The 23,109-nt window shown below is 39.9% G+C and overlaps 1 protein-coding gene across 4 annotated transcripts in view; it reads left to right on the top strand.

The window, feature by feature from the left end:
* LOC147168055 (transcription factor COE1) overlaps positions 1–16,209 on the top strand; it is an 83,456-nt gene extending 67,247 nt beyond the window's left edge. The window contains exons 12-17 of one of the 4 annotated variants that reach the window (XM_086084857.1): positions 223–288; positions 2,538–2,700; positions 5,984–6,163; positions 9,232–9,429; positions 10,816–10,884; positions 13,434–16,209. In XM_086084857.1, coding sequence (XP_085940983.1) covers positions 223–288; positions 2,538–2,700; positions 5,984–6,163; positions 9,232–9,429; positions 10,816–10,883 — 675 coding nt within the window. In that variant the 3' untranslated portion in view covers position 10,884; positions 13,434–16,209. Of the gene's footprint in view, positions 1–222; positions 289–2,537; positions 2,701–5,983; positions 6,164–9,061; positions 9,430–10,815; positions 10,885–13,433 lie in introns of those variants that run through there. The other 3 variants (XM_086084860.1, XM_086084858.1, XM_086084861.1) reach the window with 3 other exon arrangements.
* Positions 16,210–23,109: the final 6,900 nt, after the last annotated feature.

Raw genomic sequence — 23,109 nt, 5'->3', positions numbered from 1 at the left:
TATCTTCCCCGTGCGCTCCCAAACTGCCCAGCCAGTAACAAAGTGCCCGGACAGACACATTTCTCTTCCTCTTGCCTGCTCTCAGCGCCGTCTTCCTGTCGTGCAGCCTGTGTTCTGCATTCACAGCATAATGCTGCTAGTGAAATGTAATGAAAGTGACTGAACTCCTCCAGCTGCCTCACTCATGATCAATCTCCCTCCTCTTTTTGCTCCTGATTGTAGGAGGTAATCTTAAAGAGAGCGGCAGACCTGGTCGAAGCCTTGTACGGGATGCCTCACAACAACCAGGTAGCGCACTCAAACTTCTGCATCATTCACATCACACACACATCGGGGAAATTCTTTTGAACCAAATTTTGGCTTGTGATCGGCACATGCTCTATTCGCAAGCAATATTGGTCTAATGCTACATTTATCCCACTTGGCTTTTCGCAGTTCCGACCTGAAAGCCTTTGAGAACCAAAATGGCGGATAGAGATCAACTGTTGTTGTTTTGGTGCTCAAAACACATTTTGACCTCCAGCAAACTGGCCTTCTCGCAATCTTTTTCTTATTTCATAAGCAATCCATACAGTTCAGTAGTTCAGCGTATAATTTCATGCGGGTGAGATAGCAGCATACTGTCACGTACGTTGTGTTAAGTGAAATTATGTCGAATATTAGTTTTATACTCCAGTAAATTGTGTTTTACCCTTCACCGTAGGTGTTTCCATAGGGGTCGCCATTGTAAAGTGATGTCACATTGAAGTCGGTCGGTGAAGTCGGGGTCCTTTTTTCCCCCGACTCCACAAGTGGGATTTCCAAGTACAAGGGGGCGTTCAACACACTTTCTGGTTTGAAGTCGGAAAAGTCCAACTTCCCACTTTCCTCAAATGTAGCATAACTCCTTGTATGTGTGGCGGCCATCTTGCGTTGCCACTGCTTCTTTGCGGCGTTTTCACATTATTTTCTGTGTCTTTGGCAAACATGTCTCAGTGTATATATACATATATACACACTGCGTGTATATGTGTGTATAGTTCCTGTGTCTGGCATGCAACCCACTGGAAATACACGAGCAGGTGTAAACAGAACTGGTGAAGCATGGCAACGCAGTCGAGAAACACTTTTGGGACAAGGAGGAAATCGACTACTTTGTTAGTGTGTTAGTGTGACATGAATAGAATGTCTCTTATTGGCTGTAGAAAGTTAAAGGTGGAAAGGACATCTATCTACATAATAATGTTGTCCGTGCAACATGGTTTGGATCAAAATATGAATGCGGGGGTAACTGTCCGCTTGCGCATGTAAACAGGTTACCCCGAATGTTTCAGAAACTGGAATTTTGAACTTAACCCGAATATTGACTGCATGTAAACAGTCATTGTTCCAACTATAAAAATAGGTAAAACCACAGTAAATACTACTACTAAAATATAAAACAAGAAAGAATGATGCGTGCAATATAATTTCAATATACAGCCAGTATTTTTTCATATCATGCAAAGGGCAGTCCATCTTAATAAGTGTTGCAAAAAAGCCAGAGTAAAAAGTCTAGAATGAAGCCTTTAATCCACAATTGTCAAACTCAAGGCTTGGGGGCCAAATTTGGCCCGCCACATCATTTTATGTAGCCTGCAAATCACATTTGTTGACTTCATGTTTCTTGAAAAAATATATATAAATTGAGAAATTATTGAACATGCTTTTGGTGTGTGTGTGTTTTTTTTTTTTACTGGCTTCTGATTTCAGAACTAGTTATCTATCAATTTATTGTGTATACAGTTTGCAGTAATATGAGGTGATCAAAATACAATTACCTTTCACAGTTATTACGGTGAAATTAGAAAAATAAAAAATTAGAGATGGGCGAGTTTTGGTACCAGCCTTATCTTAAGATATCGGTACCCATGACTTGTGACCGTTTTATGATCAGGAACCAAAAATTTGAAGAATATACAATTGCCATTAATTTCATACAATTTTAAGGAAAAACTCTATATTGAGATCTGAAGAAGGATTTTAAGGAAAATGCTTTATTGGGGTATATAGATTTTCTTTAAAATAAAAAGGGGAAAATTGTATCCATCAAAAGTAATGGTGGTATCGTGACTACTTAAGAGTTGAGCACTCGTGCTAGTATCGGTCTGCAAATAAGTGGTATCGAACATCCGTAGAAAACATAATTATGTGGCCTGCGACAAAAATGAGCCTGCCATGGAACTGATCAAATTGCCTCTGCATGATGACTTTAAAGGTTTATACCATCACTCAATGTTAAAATGTTATAATATAGATATAGTATGGTTGACAAAATCATAACCGTCAGAGCAGCATTCGCTTTTCCATTTTTAGCACCTTCTGTTCTGTCAACTGACATTAGAAGATGCTTGAATTTCTCTGTTTCTGTGATGCAAAAGCCCAATTGTAATGATGGAAGGATGTGTAGGTTTTGTCCATATTAAGCTCTAAAGAGGGCCAACAGCTACTCAATAGACGAGTAATAGCGAGGGCAAAAGGAGCTGACTTCTCTTCTTCTGATCCTGCCTCAATACCAGGAGATGATCCTGAAACGAGCAGCAGACATCGCAGAGGCCCTCTATACGACGGTGCCGCGAGGGCACAACCAGCTTTCCGGCCTCGGCAGCGGATCGGTCCACGCGGGCATGATGGCTGTAAACTCCTTCACCGGGTCCGAAGTGGCTCAAACGGCCAATCAGGGTGAGTGAAGATGACACAGATGGGATAAGATTGTCATCATCTCATTGCCCGGTGTGAGTACTTTTAGATCGCCAAAGAGGTTTAACGGGAAAAGCGAGCAGTGGCAGTGAGGACAAAAAGTGAAAGGTGCAGATGGGGCAAGAAAGATGGAGAGATTGTAAAGAATGGCAAACTAGAGAGTCACAATGGAGAAATATGAGCGGGTCCTAGGGGTGTGTATATTAGACTGGGGTCGGCCCCCGTCTGACAGAGAGAGATGTGGGCGCAGTCAGGGGTGATTCATCACATGTATCTGGGGAAGGAGAGAAAATCGGGCTGCCGGACGTGTCTCAATACTTCCAATGAGCATCATTTTAAAAAGTCTTTCTGCTAAGAGGAAAACAACAGCCTCTTGACTTGTGCTTTATTTACTACCGCAGTATGTGCTAATTATGCTACAAGAGCCGACTTTGATGGTTAAAGTGCAGCCACTATTGCACTAGAGAGTACACTCGTGATCAATTCCAGGTGTCTTTTTTTTTCTGCTGTGTCAGCATTTGGAGCAGGGATGTATATTCGGAGTGTGCTTCTACTGTTCACCGCCTATAGCCTGTTGAGAATTAAGAGCAGAGATCGTCACATCTTGGAGGAGTTTTGAGTATGAATTGCCTTATCGATATATACTCTATATACGTTTTTTTTGGTTGTTGGAGAAGAGCCAGTTAGGTTAGAGGCTGCTTGTTTTAATACTTGGATCACTCTTTTATCTCTCCTCCTACATTCTGTTGATTGCCATCACACAGTGCCATATGCCATCCTAGATTGTCCCAACATTTCTCTTGGCGTATTTCACGACAACCATTACTCACGAACAAGGTATAGAGTGATGTATCTATCACACCACAATTAGTCATCTTCACACTTTCTGCCATGCAGCACTGAGGCTGCGTACACTCAGCTATAGTGCACCATTGTACTTTCAGAAGTGCATTGGGGTTGTACCATAAAAACTTTTAAGGCTTTTGTTCCCTTGACACTTGACAGCTGGAGAACATACAAGTCCTTTTAGATCCAGGAAAGGAACGGTACACACTGTTACAGTGGAACTTCTAACGTTCAATTTTGAATTATTATTTCTATTGTATAAATAATGTGTTCAAGGGTCAATTTATGGCCATTGTAAATTAAATCTTTTTATTTCTTCTAAAACGTAGAAATAAATCCATAAATACATAAATGACATTACCGCTACAATAAATACGCTGACTGTCTGTGATTCACTTGTCTACAAGTTTAAAAGTAGTTAATTAACTGTGTCAAAAGTATTTTCATAGATAGGGACCTAGACTGGCTGCAAATAGCAAATTGAAAGAGATTAGAGATTAGACTAGATTATGATGATGATGATGATTATGATGATGATGATAATGAATTCCTCTATAAAACAATGAACAATTGACTGCACAGTAAAATGCAAGAGTTACTAACTCTCCGCTCCCGGCCTCTGCTGGTGGAAAAGTCCGCTGCTTTCTCCGAACGATTAAGCAGTGCTAGAATGATGAGTGCTTTGCTATTTACTGACCAGAAACTGCTGGATCCAATTTGAACTGCCGGTCACAGAAAGGCTAAGTGATGTTCCACGGAGCTGTTGTTACAAATTTCACAGGTTTTGATGCAGAGTTTAGTCCTAGTCAAAGCAGCTACAGCAAACATGGTCAATCATAAAACCAATATGGCTTCTGTAGATTTATGATTGGATGAGCTAGTAGTGGGAGCGAGTGAGTGTTTGTGGAGTGGAAATTAGGCCTAACACAAAACAAACCTCGGCCAGTTCCACCCCGATTTTGTTTAGTTTGATGGGGTGATTGTTTTGTTTTGTTTGTTTAGTTTAGTTTAGTTTGGTTTGGTTTGGTTTGGTTTGGTTTGGTTTGGTTTGGTTTGGTTTGGTTTTGGTTTGGTTTGGTTTGGTTTGGTTTGGTTTGGTTTGGTTTGGTTTGGTTTGGTTTGGTTTTGGTTTTGTTTGGTTTTGTTTGGTTTGGTTTGGTTTGGTTTTGGACGTGGTTATGGCTGACAGTCACCATTTATTGTCCTACATAAAGAGACAGTAGAATACAATAGATGTTATACTTAATACATGTAAGATAGTATTTTGCCACAAAAATAGAATTATAATTTTCAGACTTTTTATGCCAGATTTCAGAAAACTGCAGATGTTTTCCTGAGAACTGCTGATGGCAGAAAATTCCATTTTTAATCGCTAGTACCACCTGTGGCTGAAAAATGAAACTGCACCCGCCGTTCTTTACGTACTCAATTCACACATGATGTCACATCCACAGACAGAGGGTGGGTAATTCAAACCCGAATCCAGTCTAAAAGCTACTGGCCAGAGACTTGCAGGAGTACCCAGATGTTCTAGTCATAAATGGCCAAGTAAAAAGCCTATTGTAAAGATGTTTTGGGGCAAATTGTTTTGAGCTTTAATAGTGTCCAGAAAACAAAATGTGTGAATGTGTGAATTATTGATTGCCAAACCGTGAATATGTGGGGGTCCCTTGAAAAATATAAAATAAATAATAATAATAATAATAATAAATGTATTCTAAATAGCTTAACTTTAATGCTATGAGACTGCAGTCTTAAGTCTTAGTGTGCTTACATTACATAACATTCAACTGTATTTTTCTTGTCTTTTCATACTCACTTACTTTCGAAATGTGTCATAAAAGTGAATAAAAAGCAAGCATATGCCATACTGTTCACCAACCTGATGACACTGCTTGATGGAGGTTTTGACGCTTTTGCGGGACTTGAGAGGCTACATACCCCACCCCAGTTCTGAATTGCACTACCTTTGTTTGACTTTAGGGTCGTTTGAGTTTAGAGGTCTCATTGTAAATTGTAGCTCAATAATTAGACCTCACGGGTACAATAAGTGTAATTGTACCTTGAGGGACACAGATCAAATCCAACTATACCCCTGTCTTTCTTTTCTTTTTTTACATGCATGGTGGCTTTTGAACAGTACCACCTATTTATATTCAAGGAACATTAAGCTAAAAGTAACGAGGAACAACATCTCAGTTTGCTCTCTATCTCCTCATTACAGTCATTTGCACAATATGGTGGCTCTTATGTGAAATGTGTGATGTCTAACACTTTCTGCCACTCAGGGGGTTTGATCGCAGAAACGTCTGCATCCTCTCTCAAAAGGCAGCGTTGCATGGATTTATCCTTAACACCTTTTTTCATTTCTCTTCCCTTCTACCTTCTCCTCTGCCTCTGCCTCTTTCCCTGTCCATAGGTTTCAGTAGGACTACAAGCAGTGTGTCCCCTCATGGTTATGTCCCCAGCTCCACTCCCCAGCAGGGTAGCTACAGCTCTGTCTCCAATAGCATGAATGGCTACGCTAACTCTGGCATGGCAACCTTGGGCACCTCGCCCAACTTCCTCAATGGATCCGCAGGCAACTCACCGTATGCTAGTGAGTAAATGCATCACATCTTCCAGCCCTCACGTGTTTCAGAGGAAGGCAGAGCCAGAGCTGTTAAACAGACACAAAATTTGACGTCCAAGGAGCAAATTGAGCAGTTTAGCTGGCTCATCTATTCCTTTAAGAACAGAGTCAAACACAAATCCTCCCTTTATTGGCAAAGGGGAGCAGATCACCTTCGCGTCCCCCCTGACACACGCGCACAACTGCACACACATTCACTCTCTACATTAAAGACCCTTGATTAAATCAATAAACTAATTGCTAGAGAAGCAATTCCATTTCGGCTCTTTGATTCCTGGGTGTTAACAAGTATTTTAACAGGCTCATCGGCCCCACACAGACACTTTCAATCAATGGCCCCTCAGCCTGCCTTTGTAGGTCCAATTTTCATTAATTGATTAGTTAGGCCCCTTCATAAATGGATTATGACTTTATTGCGAGGATTTGGCAGGAAGGGCTATAAAAGCTAAGTGTTGGATAATAACAACAATAAAGGCAGGAGCAGATATCAGAGGGCAGGTGAAATACGACTTGGCTGATTGTAAAATCACTGAGGGGGAAAATGCTCTTAGTGTATTAGTAGACAAAAGACAAACCCTGGAGAAGTGGATAGATGGGATGATGTCAGTGGGGGGAAACAGAATTTGGTGTAGGAAGCTGGTGCCATACATGTAATGTAAATCCATGTCATGTCATGCAATCCTAATAGCCACTGTGAAGAAAGCCTCCATTTTCACGTGGAGCACCTTTCACAAATCCCGCTGTACTATTTTGTAATAATAATCTTCACAAGATATCATTGAAAGCTGTGAAAATGACTTAGAATCTTGGCAATTGCAACTAAACTCGTATTTTATATGAATTCATGAATTAAATGTATCCTTGCACAGTATGAGAAAACTAAGGTATTAAGGCCACGTATAAATATTTTTTTCTTTTAGAGGGGGGGGGCAATATTTTTTTTAAAAAATCACAAATTTGCTGGGTTACATTAGACTATAGCTACGCTACGTGTATTAGACGTAAAAAAAAAAATCTCTTAAATTTCCATTTTGGGTTAATTTTAACCCTAACCCAGCAAATTTGTGAGGTTTTTTTCTCGAAATAATGCCCCCGCCCTCTAAAAAATGGGCCTAATACGCTGTCGTAAAAAACACTGACCATTTAAAAATGTATAATGCTCAAGTCTGGTTGAAACTGAAGCATTAATTTAACAATGTCACATGGTTGCAGGGCAGCGTTCGGAAAATGTAAACAGCCAAGATGGCTGATTCAGAATTTTTGCTGTTGTTGTTGTTAGAACAGATCACGTTGTGTTACGCGAAGTTACATGTTTCAAATAACTAAATAAATGTTATAATAAATAGATAAATATTTGTATAATCGTGTACATTATATGTTGCCATTCACGGTCTCTATGGGGTCCGCCATTGTCGAGTGTCATCAGATTGAAGCATGTCGGGGATGTTGGAGTTTTTTTTTCCCCCCAACGTTGCAACTCAGATCTCCGACTTCAAAGGGGCATTCCCGTGCACACTTCCTGGTTTGAAGTATGAAAAGTCAGACTTGCCATCTTCCTGGAACGCACCATTAGAGTCAAGATGAAATGTGTGACAGCTACATTAGTGCTTAGCTCCTGCTCCCTGTTATCTTAGCATTAGCGACTCAGGTTACCAAGCCTGTCACAAAGCTAACATTTCTTGCTAACTTTTCATGCCACACCCAGTTGAAATTTATTGTCGAAATGAAACGGAAAACAAAGGGGATTACAGCTTGTGTTGAGAAAAAAGAATACAGCTTTTGCATTCGGCAAGTCCGTTTAGCCTAATGCTAACAACAAATGCAAAATGTCATTGACATGCTCAAAGTTAGCATTGATAATAGTGGTTTTAGAAGCAACATTTATTTGAACACACACGGTGGAGCAACACAGGTGGATAACAACACTACTCATAGGGATATATTATTTATCCTCAAAGAAAAATGACTACTAAAAAAGCATCTTACTTACAATAGTAGTAGAAGTACTATATGTTAGTGTGTGAATGACTGTTATACTGCCTCCCAGTTGCCAAAGCAGTACACCAGAAGGAGCAGCACAATTAATTATATTGCAGCATTAAAAATATTTGGGGGTGGACGAATGGCATATCTATTCATTTTAATGGTGAAAGATGATGTGGGATACAAATGTTGTGAATTAATTAATTATTAAATGAATTAATTAATTACTTAAAGTTGCATCTCAAGGCACCACTACTACTTCACTACACTACTATAGCAGACTATTGCTATAGCACCGGCTCTCGTCCCTCTCCATATCCCATCTGGGATAGCATTCATCGGAGAGGGGATGCCGGCTGGCTATAGTTTCTCATGGGTATAGGTTAAGCATGGCAAACAAGAGGGAAAAACAAAGTCTGATAGTGATCTCGGAGCAAAAAACAGGAAATGGCCATTGGGTGGGGGGATTGCAAGAAAGCAGAAAGAAACAAGGAAATAAAATAGAAAATAAAATGAAATGTGAGTGTTAGAATGTTTGTCAAGGCAGGATTCAGGAGCCACTTGTTGTTGTGGTAGTTGTACACACGTTTTTCTTTCCACTGAACTCGCACTTTCAGTTGACAATTGTTTTTATTTGGGGGGGGTTACCACCAGGTGTGTCTGTGTCACATCAGGCTTATCAACCAATTAAAATCAAGAGATATCAGGTTTTAGGAAAAATCTGTGTGTTCCACTTCACAGGGTGGAAAAACGCATGAATTATTGAATCACAGATGTATTTATTTTTTAATATGTAGAACAGCCATAAATGAATGTCTTTGTCTTAGGTATGTGAGTGAGATATCTGAACTATTATCCCTCCTGCCATCATCTGTTGACCAGTCCCCTTCTGTTCATCCCGTCTACCCGTCCTCTGCCCTCGGCCCTCTCTTTAACCCCGTCTCTTCCCCTTTTTTTCCGTCTTCATCTTTCCTCCCCATCCCTCTTCCCTGACACCCTACCCCCACCCACCTCTCCTGCCCTCCGTCCAACCTCCTCCTCCGTCTTCCCAGTCGTCCCGTCCAGCCCCACCATGGCGTCGTCGACCAGCCTGCCCTCCAACTGTAGCAGCTCCTCCGGCATCTTCTCTTTCTCCCCTGCTAACATGGTGTCGGCGGCCGTCAAGCAGAAGAGCGCCTTTGCCCCCGTCGTACGACCCCAAAACTCGCCGCCCCCCACCTGCACCAGCGCCACCGCTAACAGCCTGCAAGGTAAGAATGAGGCAGCTGAGAAGTCAAGTGTACACACTGGAACCTTCAAAGCCCAACACAATCTACTGCCCATGAATGCTAAGCTAGGGTGACCAGACATCCCCACTAGGACAGTCCCAATTTTGAGCCTTGTGTCCTGAGTCCTTGTGGATTTCGCCAGCCCCATTGTTTTGTCCCACTTTTACGCAGGTCCCGTCCCGGCGTTATGTTTTTTTTAGTCCAATCAGAAAGTCAATTGTTTGGGCCATGTGCATGCCAGTCACACAGATGTCATAGCGATTCATATGATAGACCAATTAAAAAGGAATCTATTTACTTTCACATTTACGTTTGCATTCTCGTTCTGGCGCCATATTTCCAATGTTGCAATGTGGGACTGGCACAATGTGGCACATCCAGCTTCCAATAGCTGCCGGTGTGGGTACCAGATGTGATCGGGCTGCCAGATCGTATCGGTGGCCTTTGCGCCTGCCGATGACATCAGTACAGCAGCGCTACTTTAACGAAATACGCGAGTCAGATGTGTTTGCTTTGGTTTGATCTCTTTTGTAGCTGTTCATAAAATGTATTCCAATTAATTATTTCCAATTAATAATAATATAATATATTAAATAGCATAATAATAATAATAATAATAATAATTCCAATTAATTTCACACAATTAATTAATATTAATGCAAATTAATATTTGTTTTACTTTGTGCATTTATTTGCTATTTTATCTCCATGCTTTTTTATTTATTTTATTTATTTTTATTTGATTGTTTATTCAATCTATTTCATCATTTATTCAATCTTAAAATATCCTGGTTTTATATTCTTCTGTTTATATACGTTTTTACAATTTCAGTCAATACATTTTGTTATTTAAATTACATCTCTAATTAGTTTTTTCCCAACGTTTCCAATGTTTCGACGTAAACCGGATCATTTCCAGCCAATCCTGTAAGAATGACATCATCAGTATGCGACCCCGATAAGATCTGGCAGCCCGATCACATCCGGTATCCACACCGGGCCCGATCTAAACTGGTTGAATTGCTGAGTGCGTTGCATTGTTTAGCGCTGTTGAACTGTCAACCAATATAGCATTAGCTAAAATAACAACACAACCAATGGTCACCAGATTGACTAGTGATTCAATTTTTTATGAATAGTTCCTGGTGAGAATTCATTGTATGTTTGATTTTCAGCAAAACTGCCATGTCCCCGGTTTTAGATTTTGAAAATCTGGTCCCCCTATGCTGTGCACCAATAGCGTTACATTAACCTCCTTTTAATAACAATTTCTCACCTTTTCCTCTTTTTACCCCTTTCTTCCTCCACTTCACCCTTTGATTTCCTGCTCTACCCTCCTTGATCCCCGGCTGTCCCTCCTGACTTCAGATCAGTCTTTTGTGGACTCTAGCAAGTACTCATCAGCCAGCTCCATGCAGGGCCTGGCCTTCTCCTGAAGTATGTTACCCCGCTCGTTCTCCTTTTTTTTTGTCCACCATTCCTCCTTTTTTTTCCATCCCACGCTGTCCCACCCAGCTCGTTCACAGCAGCAGCTCATCCTGCCCTGCCCTTCCTTCTCGTTTTTTATTTGTCACGCTCCACTTGTCAGTGAGAACGCATATGTGTTCCATTTCCTGTTTTCACTTCCTGTTTCCTGCCTTGTGCTGCGTCCGCCGTCCGTGGGGAGGTGTGTGCCGTACCACTAGGGGTCATTCTGCTCTCCCATTTCCATCCAACATGGCTCATAGTCGGCCCGTCTAGGCAGGATGTTGCATGGTGTTGAGATCCCGAGCCAGAGAAATGATGGATGGGAATCTTTATCAGAGCCCCGAGCTAAGCACTTCCTCACTTCCTCTGTCGGCGTTGATGAGCGCTGAACATGGTGACCCGGGGGCCACTGCACGCTGATCATACTGACACACACACACACACACACACACACACACACCCACCCACCCACACACACACACACACACACACACATCATTCAGTTAATCCCAACAAGACGAACGCATTTAGGAAATAACCTGGGAATTAGTGGATTGAAGAGAGAGGGGAATCAATAGGAAGCCAATATCTTATATGAAAAAATCCTCCATGTGATGGCTTATGTGCAAAACTGGGGGTAGGGAAAGGCTTAAGGAATGAAGCATGACTGGCGATAGGCCAGATTGGGTACACCTGCACGGTCCAAGATGAGAGCAGGAAGAAAAATAAATCTGCCCTTACAAAGATGATAATGCTCAGTCTGTCATCTATTCATCTAACCCTACAGAGGACCAGAGACAATATTTGCTAAGTTGAAACAAAATGGACACTACATGCCTCACAATGACAATATATATATATATATATATATATATAATTATTATTTTGTAAACTACATGGGAACCTCCAAATTAAAACACAATATGTTCCATCAAGCTGTTTGACTTTCAAGATGTCTGCATTCAGGCATGGGCCAATATTTGTTTTCACAGTATTAAATTTACAGCTCTAAAATGACCTTTGTGAAATATTTGGCTAAATAAAAACTGTACTTTTCCCCCATTAAACACAATAAATTTTTTGCTCAACAAAAAAATTGAATATTTTGTACATTAAGAAACATATACCATGCAAAATATAAGTAAGTAAATAAATAAATGTTAACATTCTTTGGTTTTAAGTCTTCGAAATAAGTCACAGTGTCCAATCACTGGTGAGCTATTTTTAGAACAGACCCATGAGCTACTCATGTTGTCATTGGGGCTAACTGGTACATGATGGTACCATGTTTGTTTTGTTTTTTTAGGACAAAATATTAGTTATCACAATATTAAAATCTTAAAATATTTGGGTAAATAGACATTGTATTTCCCCAGTGAACACAATCTATTCTAGTTGTTATTTTATTTTATTGTTTTATAAACATAAAATAAAATATTTTGTACACTAAGGAACGTGTACCATGCAAAATGTAAGTAAATGAATGAATGAATGAATGAATAAATAAATAAATAAATAAATGTTAACATTCTTTTGTTTTAATTCTTCTTAATAAGTCACCGTGTCCCATCAGTGGTGAGCTATTTTTAGAACAGACCCCTGAGCTACTTATGTTGTCATTGGGGCTAACTAGCACACACTGACATCAGGTTTATTTTTGTTTTGGTTTTAAGGGCAACGTACATCAATCAGAAGGCTTTTGTATAGCTGTAACGTGCCTTTTCTGTCTAACCTCGCTACTCTCTGATAGCAGAGAAGAAGAAAACAATGTTAATTGTTGATGAAAGAAGATACTCTAATCTTTCTTTTGGTAGGTTCCATGTTTTTATAGCAATCGAACACACTATTCTGTGGGCCTTGCAAAATCAGTGAAAATCCAGTAAAACAGCCGGTAGTGAAGGGAATTGCTTCAGTGAAAATGGCTGGGAGTGAATGAGTTAATAATTTTACATTCACATGTTGGAAAGTCCTCTCAGTGTATTGCAGTGCAAACTCCAACCGCAATAGTAAACATATCGTTCAATTAAATAAAACCCTATTTGGCACATTATCTTTGTAAAGATATTTGTTATATGATTCTTCCATTGGTGGTTGTGCAAGTGTATCAAACACAAGTGTGATGAAACACAACAATCTTTGAAGGCTGATGATCCATTTCCATGAGTCAAACATAATCTCATCGCCTCCGTCACCCATGTTGCATTTGTTCACACACTTTGGTGTAGCTGCTAACAATTAGCAGTGGCAACGCTCGCATGAAAGTATTTGGGAAGCAGCCCGTGCCAGACTGGAACGATGTGGTCCGTGTACGGCGAGTTAGCAAGAAAATGTTTGCATTTGAGCGGATAATGAGGGAGGCAGACGTGTCCTTGCTGCAGCACATTTGGGTTATGGCGCTGTTGTGATGACAGACGAAACCCAGCTATCACATGACTGACCTCTCGCTCTCCTTTTCTTTTTCTTTACCCCCCACCGCCTGGCTCTCTCCCTCTTTCCTCCCCCTCTTTTCCCACAAGCAGCGATTCCGGGGATGATTGTTCCACCCATGTAGAGGATCTGGAAAAGAAGAATGTTGAGAGGAACAAGACACGAGTGCGTGTTGGACTCCGGAGATGAAGTGACGATAAGAACTCTGTTCAAAACTCAGGCCTTTCCACTCCCCTGGGATTTAGAAGACGGAACAACTTTTGCCATGTCATTTCCCTTTTGGTTAAATTAGTGTAGCTTTGGGATTCATATTCATGAGATTTATCTTTGTTTATTTGATTGCTGGAGAAGCCAATTGTAATGTGCATAAACAGTTGAGTGTTTAGCTTGCTTGCTAAAAAAAACAACAACACACACACACACACACAATAAAAATGGAAAAAGAGCGAGAGAGGTGGTGATCCTATTCTATTTAAAGCGGTAGTCAACCTGAAAATTTTGTTTAAAATAATGTTGTATGTGCCTTTACTAGTCTCTTTTGATTGATATTGTGTTTGTGGGCAGAGGTGGCAAATCCAGGTCCAGAAAGTAAAAACCCTGCCAAAGTTTGGCTTTAGCCCCTGATGCTAGCTAGCTAGGTAGCTAGCTACCTAGCAGGTAAACGAGCACCATGGGAGCTAGCTAGCTGGCACCTGGGGCTAAAGCCAAACTGTGGCAGGGTTCTTACTTTATGGCCCTGGATTTGCCACCTCTGTTTGTGGGATAGGAATGAAGCAGCAAAATCCCGTTTTTATCCATCTGAGGGGGCGGCCATTTTGTCACTTGCTGTCAATTGAAAATGACATCACAGTTGCTCAGGGCTCACGTAACGGCCAATGACAGCTCACCTATTTTCGGAGTTTTTGACATTTCATAAGCTGAGCTGTGATTGGTTGCTATCTGAAACCTGAGCAATTGTGATGTCAATTTCACTCGACAACAAAGGGCAAAATGGCCGCTCCCTGAGTTGGATAAAAACAGGTGGATTTTGAGGCGTAACTCATGTTTCACAAACAATAATCAAAATGCCATGTTTAGACTAGTGGGGCTACATTAAACGTTTGGTTGTGAAGAACATTTTTGTGTTGACTTCTAATTTAAGCTGTTTGAATTCTACTAAAACTGTGACTGCAGAGCTTGTCACGAGAGTTTCAAAAACATGATGTGATTATTTAGCCAAAAAGGGTTCATAAAAACTTGAAAAGTCCAATGACGTGTGTCCAGCCAGCACTGTACTGAAGGAGTCAAGCAAATGTTTCATTAGAATAAATGTTTGATATATTTTTGTACATAAAAAAATCTGTCTTTTCAGGTTTATTTCATTTGGCTTTTTTTTTTTTTTTGCAATTGCTCTAGTTTGAAAAACGTCTTAAGGCAGCTTCTCAGTACAGAAGATTTAGAGATACAATAAGGCTTTGGATACAAAAAAAGGGGGGGGGTTTGTGTAAGATATGCTATAAATACTGTATTTATCCCTTGTATTTGTACATCACCTTTGTTTGGTTGTGTTGTGAACATACTTCACCGTGTTTTGTAACATGATTCACTGTCGTCTCTCACTATTTAAATGTGACTTCTTTTGGTTTTGTATGGGACTCACCAACACGCCATTGTCTATTTTTGTATAAGTTAATAAAACGTGTCTTTTTTTTTCCTTATGAAAATGTTTATTGTATGGCAAAAAGTAGCATCTTATTCAGAGTATTTGGTTGAAGTAGATTTTTTAAAGAATATATACACACACACATTAATATATACTGTAAAGATATATCTTTTTGTTTTTTCCAGATTGATACTGTTAATATGCATGGGTTCTTCTCTTGAGTGGCACTGTCTTTGCGTGAGTGTGTGTGTGTGTGTGCGCGCATTCTTCTTTCTTTCCCCATGTTATTTATTCCCGCTTACATACTGTATCTCCGCACTCTTGTTTTCTGTCACTGTAATCTTTACCAGCAGTCTAGATGCCTTAACAATGCAATCCCATTCTTCATTCAATCACGTGTACAGTTTTTTAACCTCGCCACAATTGTCTCTTTGCCACAGAGGAATTCATGGGAACTTGGGGGACAAAGCACAAACACACACAAGACCACGAAGAGCCATAATTCAAAAACATTGGAAAATACAACAGCAACGACAAGAAATTCTTTTGACCTTATTGAGCTGTTTATGAATCTTAAGTAGCACATTGAAGCGCTGCCCCAGCACAATCTTAACACACATATGGAATCACAGTTCAGACCGTAGCCGATCCTTATGTCATTCACGCCACAAACTAAACAGAAGCTCATTTCTGTCTTCTTTTTTTTTTTTTACGATGATTTTGTCTGTGTGTGCGTGTGTTCAAGCTGTTGCTGGACAGACAGACGGACAGACAGACAGAGAATGGGTATTTTCTTTCAGCGTTTCTGGTTTTGTTAAAGAGTATTTGAAGAGAGAGCGCCCGCTGACAGACGAGTGTTTTCAAGCACTTATGTTGTTGTTCTCCGCGAGGGGCCGAGCCATATCTGTTTCACAAACACACCACAGAGGTCTATTGTCGTACACAAATGAATGGCTTCTTTAGAAACTTTGCTCCATCCCCATTATGATTATTGGTAACGTTTTGTACAACGAAAATGACAGATGCAAACCAAATAGCCAGTGTCTATTTTTTTCTTCTGGATTTTTTTTTTGGTGTGTGTGTCTTTTTGTCTTGGACTGCAAATACACTCAAAAGCTCTAAGAGAAGAAAAAAATCTACTGTATAGATTGTTATTGTTTTTGATGAGCTGTAAGATAATTTTTGGACTCTCACAATGTTGAATTAAAGTTACATCTTGTCTGTGACTTTGTCCGCACTTTTGTTGTTATTAATCAAGAGCTCATTTTGTATGTCCGCATAATTGAAACAGAATGCTGCTGTTTAACATTGTACAGCACCAAAGAGTTTCCCACGCTTCATCAATTTCAGCTTGGTCATCCTGGAAGGGGAATTCTTCCGTCTATGGTCCCTTCTCAAGGTTTCTTCCATTCCTTCCCCCAATTGTGTTTTCGAGTTTTTAGACAAGGGGATGCTCTTGATCTTTGTGAACTGGGGGCCTGTGAAGACCTTTTCGACTCTTTTGTTATTAAGGGCTACAAATAAACGTGACTTGAATAGAATATAACAGTACATGGACAGTGTGTGAATTCAAATCGTAGGAAAATATTTGTTTTTATAATATAATATATGTTTTTAGACGTATTAAAAAAAACACAAATATACAGTTGGTTCTTTACAGAACCATTCTTTTCAACTAAAGGTGCAACACAAATTGTTATTGCGTTAGGTCTGACAGCTGTTTTTAACTCATTTTTGGGAGCAGAATCCAAAACGGGTCAAAATGTTTCTATAGGATCCCTGATCTCTTAAATAAAAAAATACTTGACAGATACTGAATATGCTTGTTTTATAAAACTTTCAAATATTGACACACAATGAAATATGAAAAAAATTGACATGAGAGCAATATTTATTCAACACTATTATGTTATTGCAAAGAATAACGATACTGTGATTATAATTGTTCACAAGTGGTTAAGTTAACATTTTATAGCTCTTTCTAGAGTGTTCAACTTGAGGATTATTGTGTTTGATGCTAATAAGTGTAATTTTGCTTAACTGCAGGGAGGATAAGCTATGGGGGGGAAACTTTACATACTGATTTCTTTGTTTTGTTTAAATCAGCATGCCGATTTAAGTTTTTATCAGCATAAAAATTGAAGTCAACAGATTTTTATTTTATTTTTTAAAATTATGTCCCAGTGTTATTTTATAGTTTAATTAATTAAAACAAGACATTTAAAAACGTCAGATTTTACTTTGGACACTATTTAACATTTTGTTTTGCTTGTTTTTCTGATTATGTTTCCAACCAAACCAGTAAGTCAATCAAAATCAATTGGAAATAATATACTGTTTTTGAATAAAGGGATGGACATAAAAAAAAAAAAGAGAAGTTTTTTCATCTGATTGACTGCTTAAGCAAAAATTAAACAGATCAATCAATTATTAAAATAATCGTTAGTTGCATCCCTATTATAGTACATACTAATGCATGTAATTGTTTCACTGGCTCTATTTTTAAATTATTATTTGTTCTAATTCGTCAAGGGTTTGGAATGAGAACAATCACATGCTTATCAAATCCACAAACAGAAACAGGAGTTGCAAAGACAAATTCCTCAAGTCAAGAACAAGTGTGCATCCCTTCCCCCTTCTTCCTCGGATTCTCATTCTAATGAATCCAATTCATTAATGCATTAGCAATGCCACGGTGAACATGGTTAGCCTGACAAGTTTCCTCCTAAACATATTAGTTAATGATGATTCTAAGGTTATTAATTGCAAACGCACCAGCCCCCACTAATTGAGTCATCATTTGCATACCCGGTCATCAGCAGAAAATTAATTTCTTCTAGATTTTTGCATATGTAATTTAGGTAGGCCGCGATTGGATTACCTTAGCGGATCCTGGGATTCTGCTGACCTCCGAGCGTTGCGAGGTCTCGGTGGTAACTGGAGGCTTCCGTAGCACCCAGGGAGGCTAACCTGCAAGTAGTGATGATGAGTGAAGGATTTGCAACGCTCTTTAATCGCTTGCAGCTTGATAATTGTGCAGAGGTGTATATCTAATAAGAGAGTTGATAGTTTGCTGACAAGCAGTAAAGTATGTGCATGATTTAGCTGTAAGAGGTAGAATATCGAATTACAGAGGGCACTACATGCAGAGGGAAAGCCTAATGTTTTTGATTAGCACGACAAGCATCAACACGCAGCCCAAGGGACTCCCCAAATGCACACACACACACACACACACTCATTCAAACACATAAATCATAAATACGCCAAGACAAAAGGTGATGCCATTTTGCTCCAGCTTTGCAGGCTCAGATAGAGTGGTCAGTGTGGAGGAGGACAATAGGAGTGGGAGGCCCGGGGCAGACCTCTGGAGACTTCGCATTCAAAGACACTATTCCTGGAGAACTAGAGGCGCCAACAGCTTCGGAGCACATCAAGAGCGGCGCTGCTCAGGAGTTTCTGTGCTACTAGTATCCTAATGAAATATATTAATGCACATATTCTCCTCTCCGTATGGACACATGAAGAGAGGAAGGGTGGTGGAGAGGCGTATTTGAAAGCAAAAAACAGGATTCCCCCATGGGGATCCCGCATAAAGAAATGGAGAGAAGAGGAGAGGATGGGGGGGTAGTCGGGGGTGGTTTGACAATGGAAGCAGAGCTAGTCAGTGAGCAAAAAGACAAGGAATGAATATTAATAATATTCAGGCTTGGAAAACAGTTACAATGGACAAAGAGGCACATTCCTCATCACACTTAATAAGTGTTACGACTGAAGGCAGTCCAGGTTACAGGTTGAGATTAGTGCAATACAGTATACAGTTGATCAAGAGTAATCATAGAATTGGCTAGCTTTTAATACCAGTTTTACAGCAACAAAGTAAATGATCTATGTAAATATTACATTAGGCAATGAGAGCAGCATTGTGTTTGCCTTTAACATATAGATGTTAAAGGCAAACTGCACATGAATAATGAGATTGCATAAATAGTGTATGTGCCCTCACAAATATGAGGCCACACGCATACTTCAGCTTCCGCCCACATTCCACAAACATGTAATATCACTTCATTGAAACGCTCCATACATGTGAATGTGTTTTTTTTTTTGTCAAAACTGTCCAGGTTGACGAAAATTAATAGCCTGTATCTTTTTTTTTCTTCCTGCAACATAATTTTTATGCAGTTTTGTTTAACAATTTTTATTTTATAACAATGTAAGTAAATATGTCTTCTGTGCTGCTACTAGCAATTTGCAGTTAAAAAATCAAAAAATCTCATAAAGGGAAGAATAGCACCTCTTCTACAATCTAAAAACAGTTGGGTCAAAAGTAACCCAAATATGGATAAAAAATGGACCGATCCACTTTATGGATTGTTTTATACAAAATTATCAAATTTTTGGACCCAAATAAAGGATCTGACCAATTTTTATGACTTGTTTTACACTAAAAGACCCATTTCTTGACTCAAAGTTGGGTCAAATTGACCCAGGTAGAGGATCGGTTAATATTTGACCCATATGGGTTATTTTTGACCCAACAGTTTTTAGAGTGTACCACACTACTGTAAGTGACTCAGCAGGGTGCTTTAGTTTTAGTCATCGTTCTTAGAGGATAAAAGAAAGTATTTTAATATTATCTGTTTTCATGTTTTGCTCCGCTGTTTGCATTCAAACGTTTATTGCTTCTAAAACAGTGGCTACTCTATCTGACAAGGCCGGACAGGGAGGACTCAGGCGCAGGGGTTTGCTTAGCCTCAACGGCTGCAGTTTATTCAACACAAATCACCTCTCGACAGAGGGGAAAACTACTGAACAAAAAACACTCCAAATTGGAGGGAAAAACAGGATACAAAAAGGCACGAGAGCAAGACTAGACAAGGCAAGACGAGTGCTGTGCATCAGTGGTCCCCAACCTTTTTCAAAGCAATAACGCAAATCCACTATGTATTTTTATGTACCTGTCCTAGCAGCACTAACACCATAACAAGGGTAACAACAACACTTCAATATGGTGAGGTCACTATGGTAATGCTTATGAATGATACGAGCAACACAAAAACTAGGGTAGGCCTATTTTGTAGATATAACAATAAATGTGAAGCCACATTTTTATGTAACTAATTTAGCAGCGCCCTCCTTAAATGCGCCAAGTTGGCACATTTAAGAGATAGATATATTTAAGGAGGGCGCCACCAACATAACAAGGCACCACAGAACAAATCTAAAGTCCATGAGTAACTCACTCATCATAACGCTAAATTAAGAGCAGCTCGCCGCGGAGCCCATCATGCGTTGGAATCACCTGTAGCTGTAAATCCATGCACCTTTCTTTTTCTTCTTGGTCATAGGCTCCAGTGTTGTCTCATACCTGGGCCTACTCTCCGTTGCAAAGAAACTTTCCAAATATGTCATTTTGCTAACTTGTTGATTAGCATCAGCGCTACACTACTGAGATAATTAGCATCTTGACATGTGTCAAGAGTCCGTCGTAAACAGAGAGAATCCAGTCACTTTTCAAAATAAAATATTTTTAAGCCTCGGCTAATCAGTTTTATTCTTTTAACTGTGTGGCCCGCCGTGGCCCGGTCCAAAGTGGCCCAAGGCCCGGTACCGGTCCGCGGCCCGGTAGTTGGGGACCACTGCTGTGGATCATTGGCTGTGAGACCGCTTCCATGCACTGGACGTGATACTTCAGCAACGAGACAAAGGAGACACAGACTATTTAACACATGAGGGTGATTGGGAACAGGTGGACACAATCAAGGATTGGAGCGGATACGGACACCACATGAGGAAGGGACCTGAAACAAAATGAAACCTGAAATGACAAGACTAAGTCACTGCGACGTGACACTATCGACGTTAACCATTAAGGCCTCTTTATACACAGTAAATTCTGTAGAGTAAATGTGACTTTATTTAGAGTACATTTGACTCTATTATGAGTGGGACCAAATAGACTCTGTTTTAGAGTAGGCTAATATTTAGGCCCAATCCCAATACCACCCTTTGCCACTCATCTCGTCCCTCCCCCTTATGAATGCGCGTTCACGCAGACAAAGGAGTTTCCCAATTCTCCGTAAAATGTAGGGGGAGGGTTAGAGGCGAGGGCTGCAGGTCCATTTTCACGAAGATAGATGCCGACATTCCTACAGTCAGGCCCCCTCTGCAACACCACGGGAAGCAATGGCGGAAGTAATGGCGACACCAGGAAATAACAAAACGCAGGAGACACGTAAATATAAGAATGCTAACTGTGTTCGCTAAGCACGGGGCTGTTGTGTTTTGGCAAATTACGGACAGCAACCGTTGCAAATTGGCATTGAATAAAGCCATGGGGATCAACCAACTCTGCTTTGTTCCTTGTTCCGGAAACGAAAATTGTCCATAAAATGCAGAGGAATCTCAACTCTGTGGCAAATCACATAGTGGCTGGAGTCGAGGTCTGTCGGTAGCACCGAACAAATTAAGGTGAAGCACAGTGCACAGTTATTTAACATTTATATGTGAAATTGTGAATGATGCATGTTAAGCCTAGGGTTGGGCAGCTTTCTGACATAATCGTTAAAACATGTCTATAAATATGTAGAATTATAAAATGAAGATATACCTCCATATTCTCTTATTGAAAGTGCACAAAAATATGTTTTTTTTTCAGAGAGATCAATGGAAGCAGATGATTTTGAGTATTATAGCAATTATGTTGGCCATGATAGCATTGCATATTTCTTAGCATTGGCAAGTTATTTGATATAGTTTTCTTATAATGTGCATAACGCCCCTGTACAAATATTTGCACTTATGATTTTAAGAAACTATTTGTGCTTTTCCAAGAACTTGTTGTTTAATGATATACAATAGATATAATATAAATGTTTAAAAAATGAAGTTAAGTTTAGTTTATTTATTTATGTATTTATTTATTTATTTACCTTTTCTATGGATGGTGTGCCTCGAGATGTTTTCGATGAAAAAAAGTGTGTCGTGGCTCAAAAAAGGTTGAGAAACACTGGTCTACTGTATGTGTATCTACTGTAAATGATGTCTATGATAATACTTGTCAGCAGGCGACATTCAATGAATGGATGCACGGCAGTGTTACGTGAATTCATCCAAATATATGGGGCAAGTTAATGCTGTCTGTAAGGTCATCATCATCATTCGGTGCCTTGCCGACTGGCATAAGCGATCATGGATCTCCACTTCAGCGATGTTGTCTGTTGTACTTCAGCCATGTTGTCAACCCGTCCAGGATCTTTTCCCTCCGTCTGCCTCTACTTCTCTTTCCATCACACTTGCCTGTTGATACATAATCCAATGCTCCTTTCCGCATTATGTGTCTGATGAACTGTAGGGTATTCATAATAATTACCCTCCATCCCCTAACCCTGGGCTCTGGCGACGGGTCTGTATATATGGGTGAATAGACACAAACTGTGGCATTTTCACAAAATAATGTGAAAACACTGTCGAGAAATCAATATATTAAAGCGAGGCTCTTTTAGCGAGTGGGAAAGAGCAAGTCGTGATGAAGATTCCTTGCAAAATCAAATCAGCGAAGAAGAAGTAAGACAAAGAAGTAAATAGAGAGCCCAGCGAAAAACCGGTATGCCGTTAAATCGAGGTATTCCAAATGTGTTTATAAGAGCAAGAATTCGGGTTATGAAAGGGGTAACGTATTCATGGCCATACAAAGCCAAATATTGCCAATATTTGGGGTTTTAAAAAGGTTATTGCCTGCATGTAAATGTATAGTCAGTGTGTCCCTACCCTTAAGCAAAGGCACATGATTTACGTTCGAAAAGTCTCTGCACGCCAAACAAAAACAATGTCACAAATATTGGATAAACATTCTGTACGTTTTGACATCTAGCTTAATTGTTCGGCCTGTCACTATATGTTGCTGTCTGAGTGCATCATACTTTGGTTGACAGAACCAAAGTGTACTGCCACTGCTACAGTCGAAACATGGCTCTAATGTGCACTTGTGGCTACCGAATATGAAGCTTTTGCAGGTGCACAAAACACCACTACATCTGGCTGCCAGTAAGACGGAGCACGTTTGAGCTCCGCGGCTACACGGCGGATGAGCGTGGACTCACATTTGAGGTTTGTGCTCTCAC

The sequence above is a fragment of the Leptonotus elevatus genome, chromosome 9, assembly GCF_054856555.1.
Source record: "Leptonotus elevatus isolate MCC_2025b chromosome 9, RoL_Lele_1.0, whole genome shotgun sequence".
Taxonomy (NCBI): Eukaryota; Metazoa; Chordata; class Actinopteri; order Syngnathiformes; family Syngnathidae; genus Leptonotus; species Leptonotus elevatus.
The sequence above is the reverse complement of the archived record's forward strand: the minus strand, read 5'-3'. Positions and strand labels throughout refer to the sequence as shown.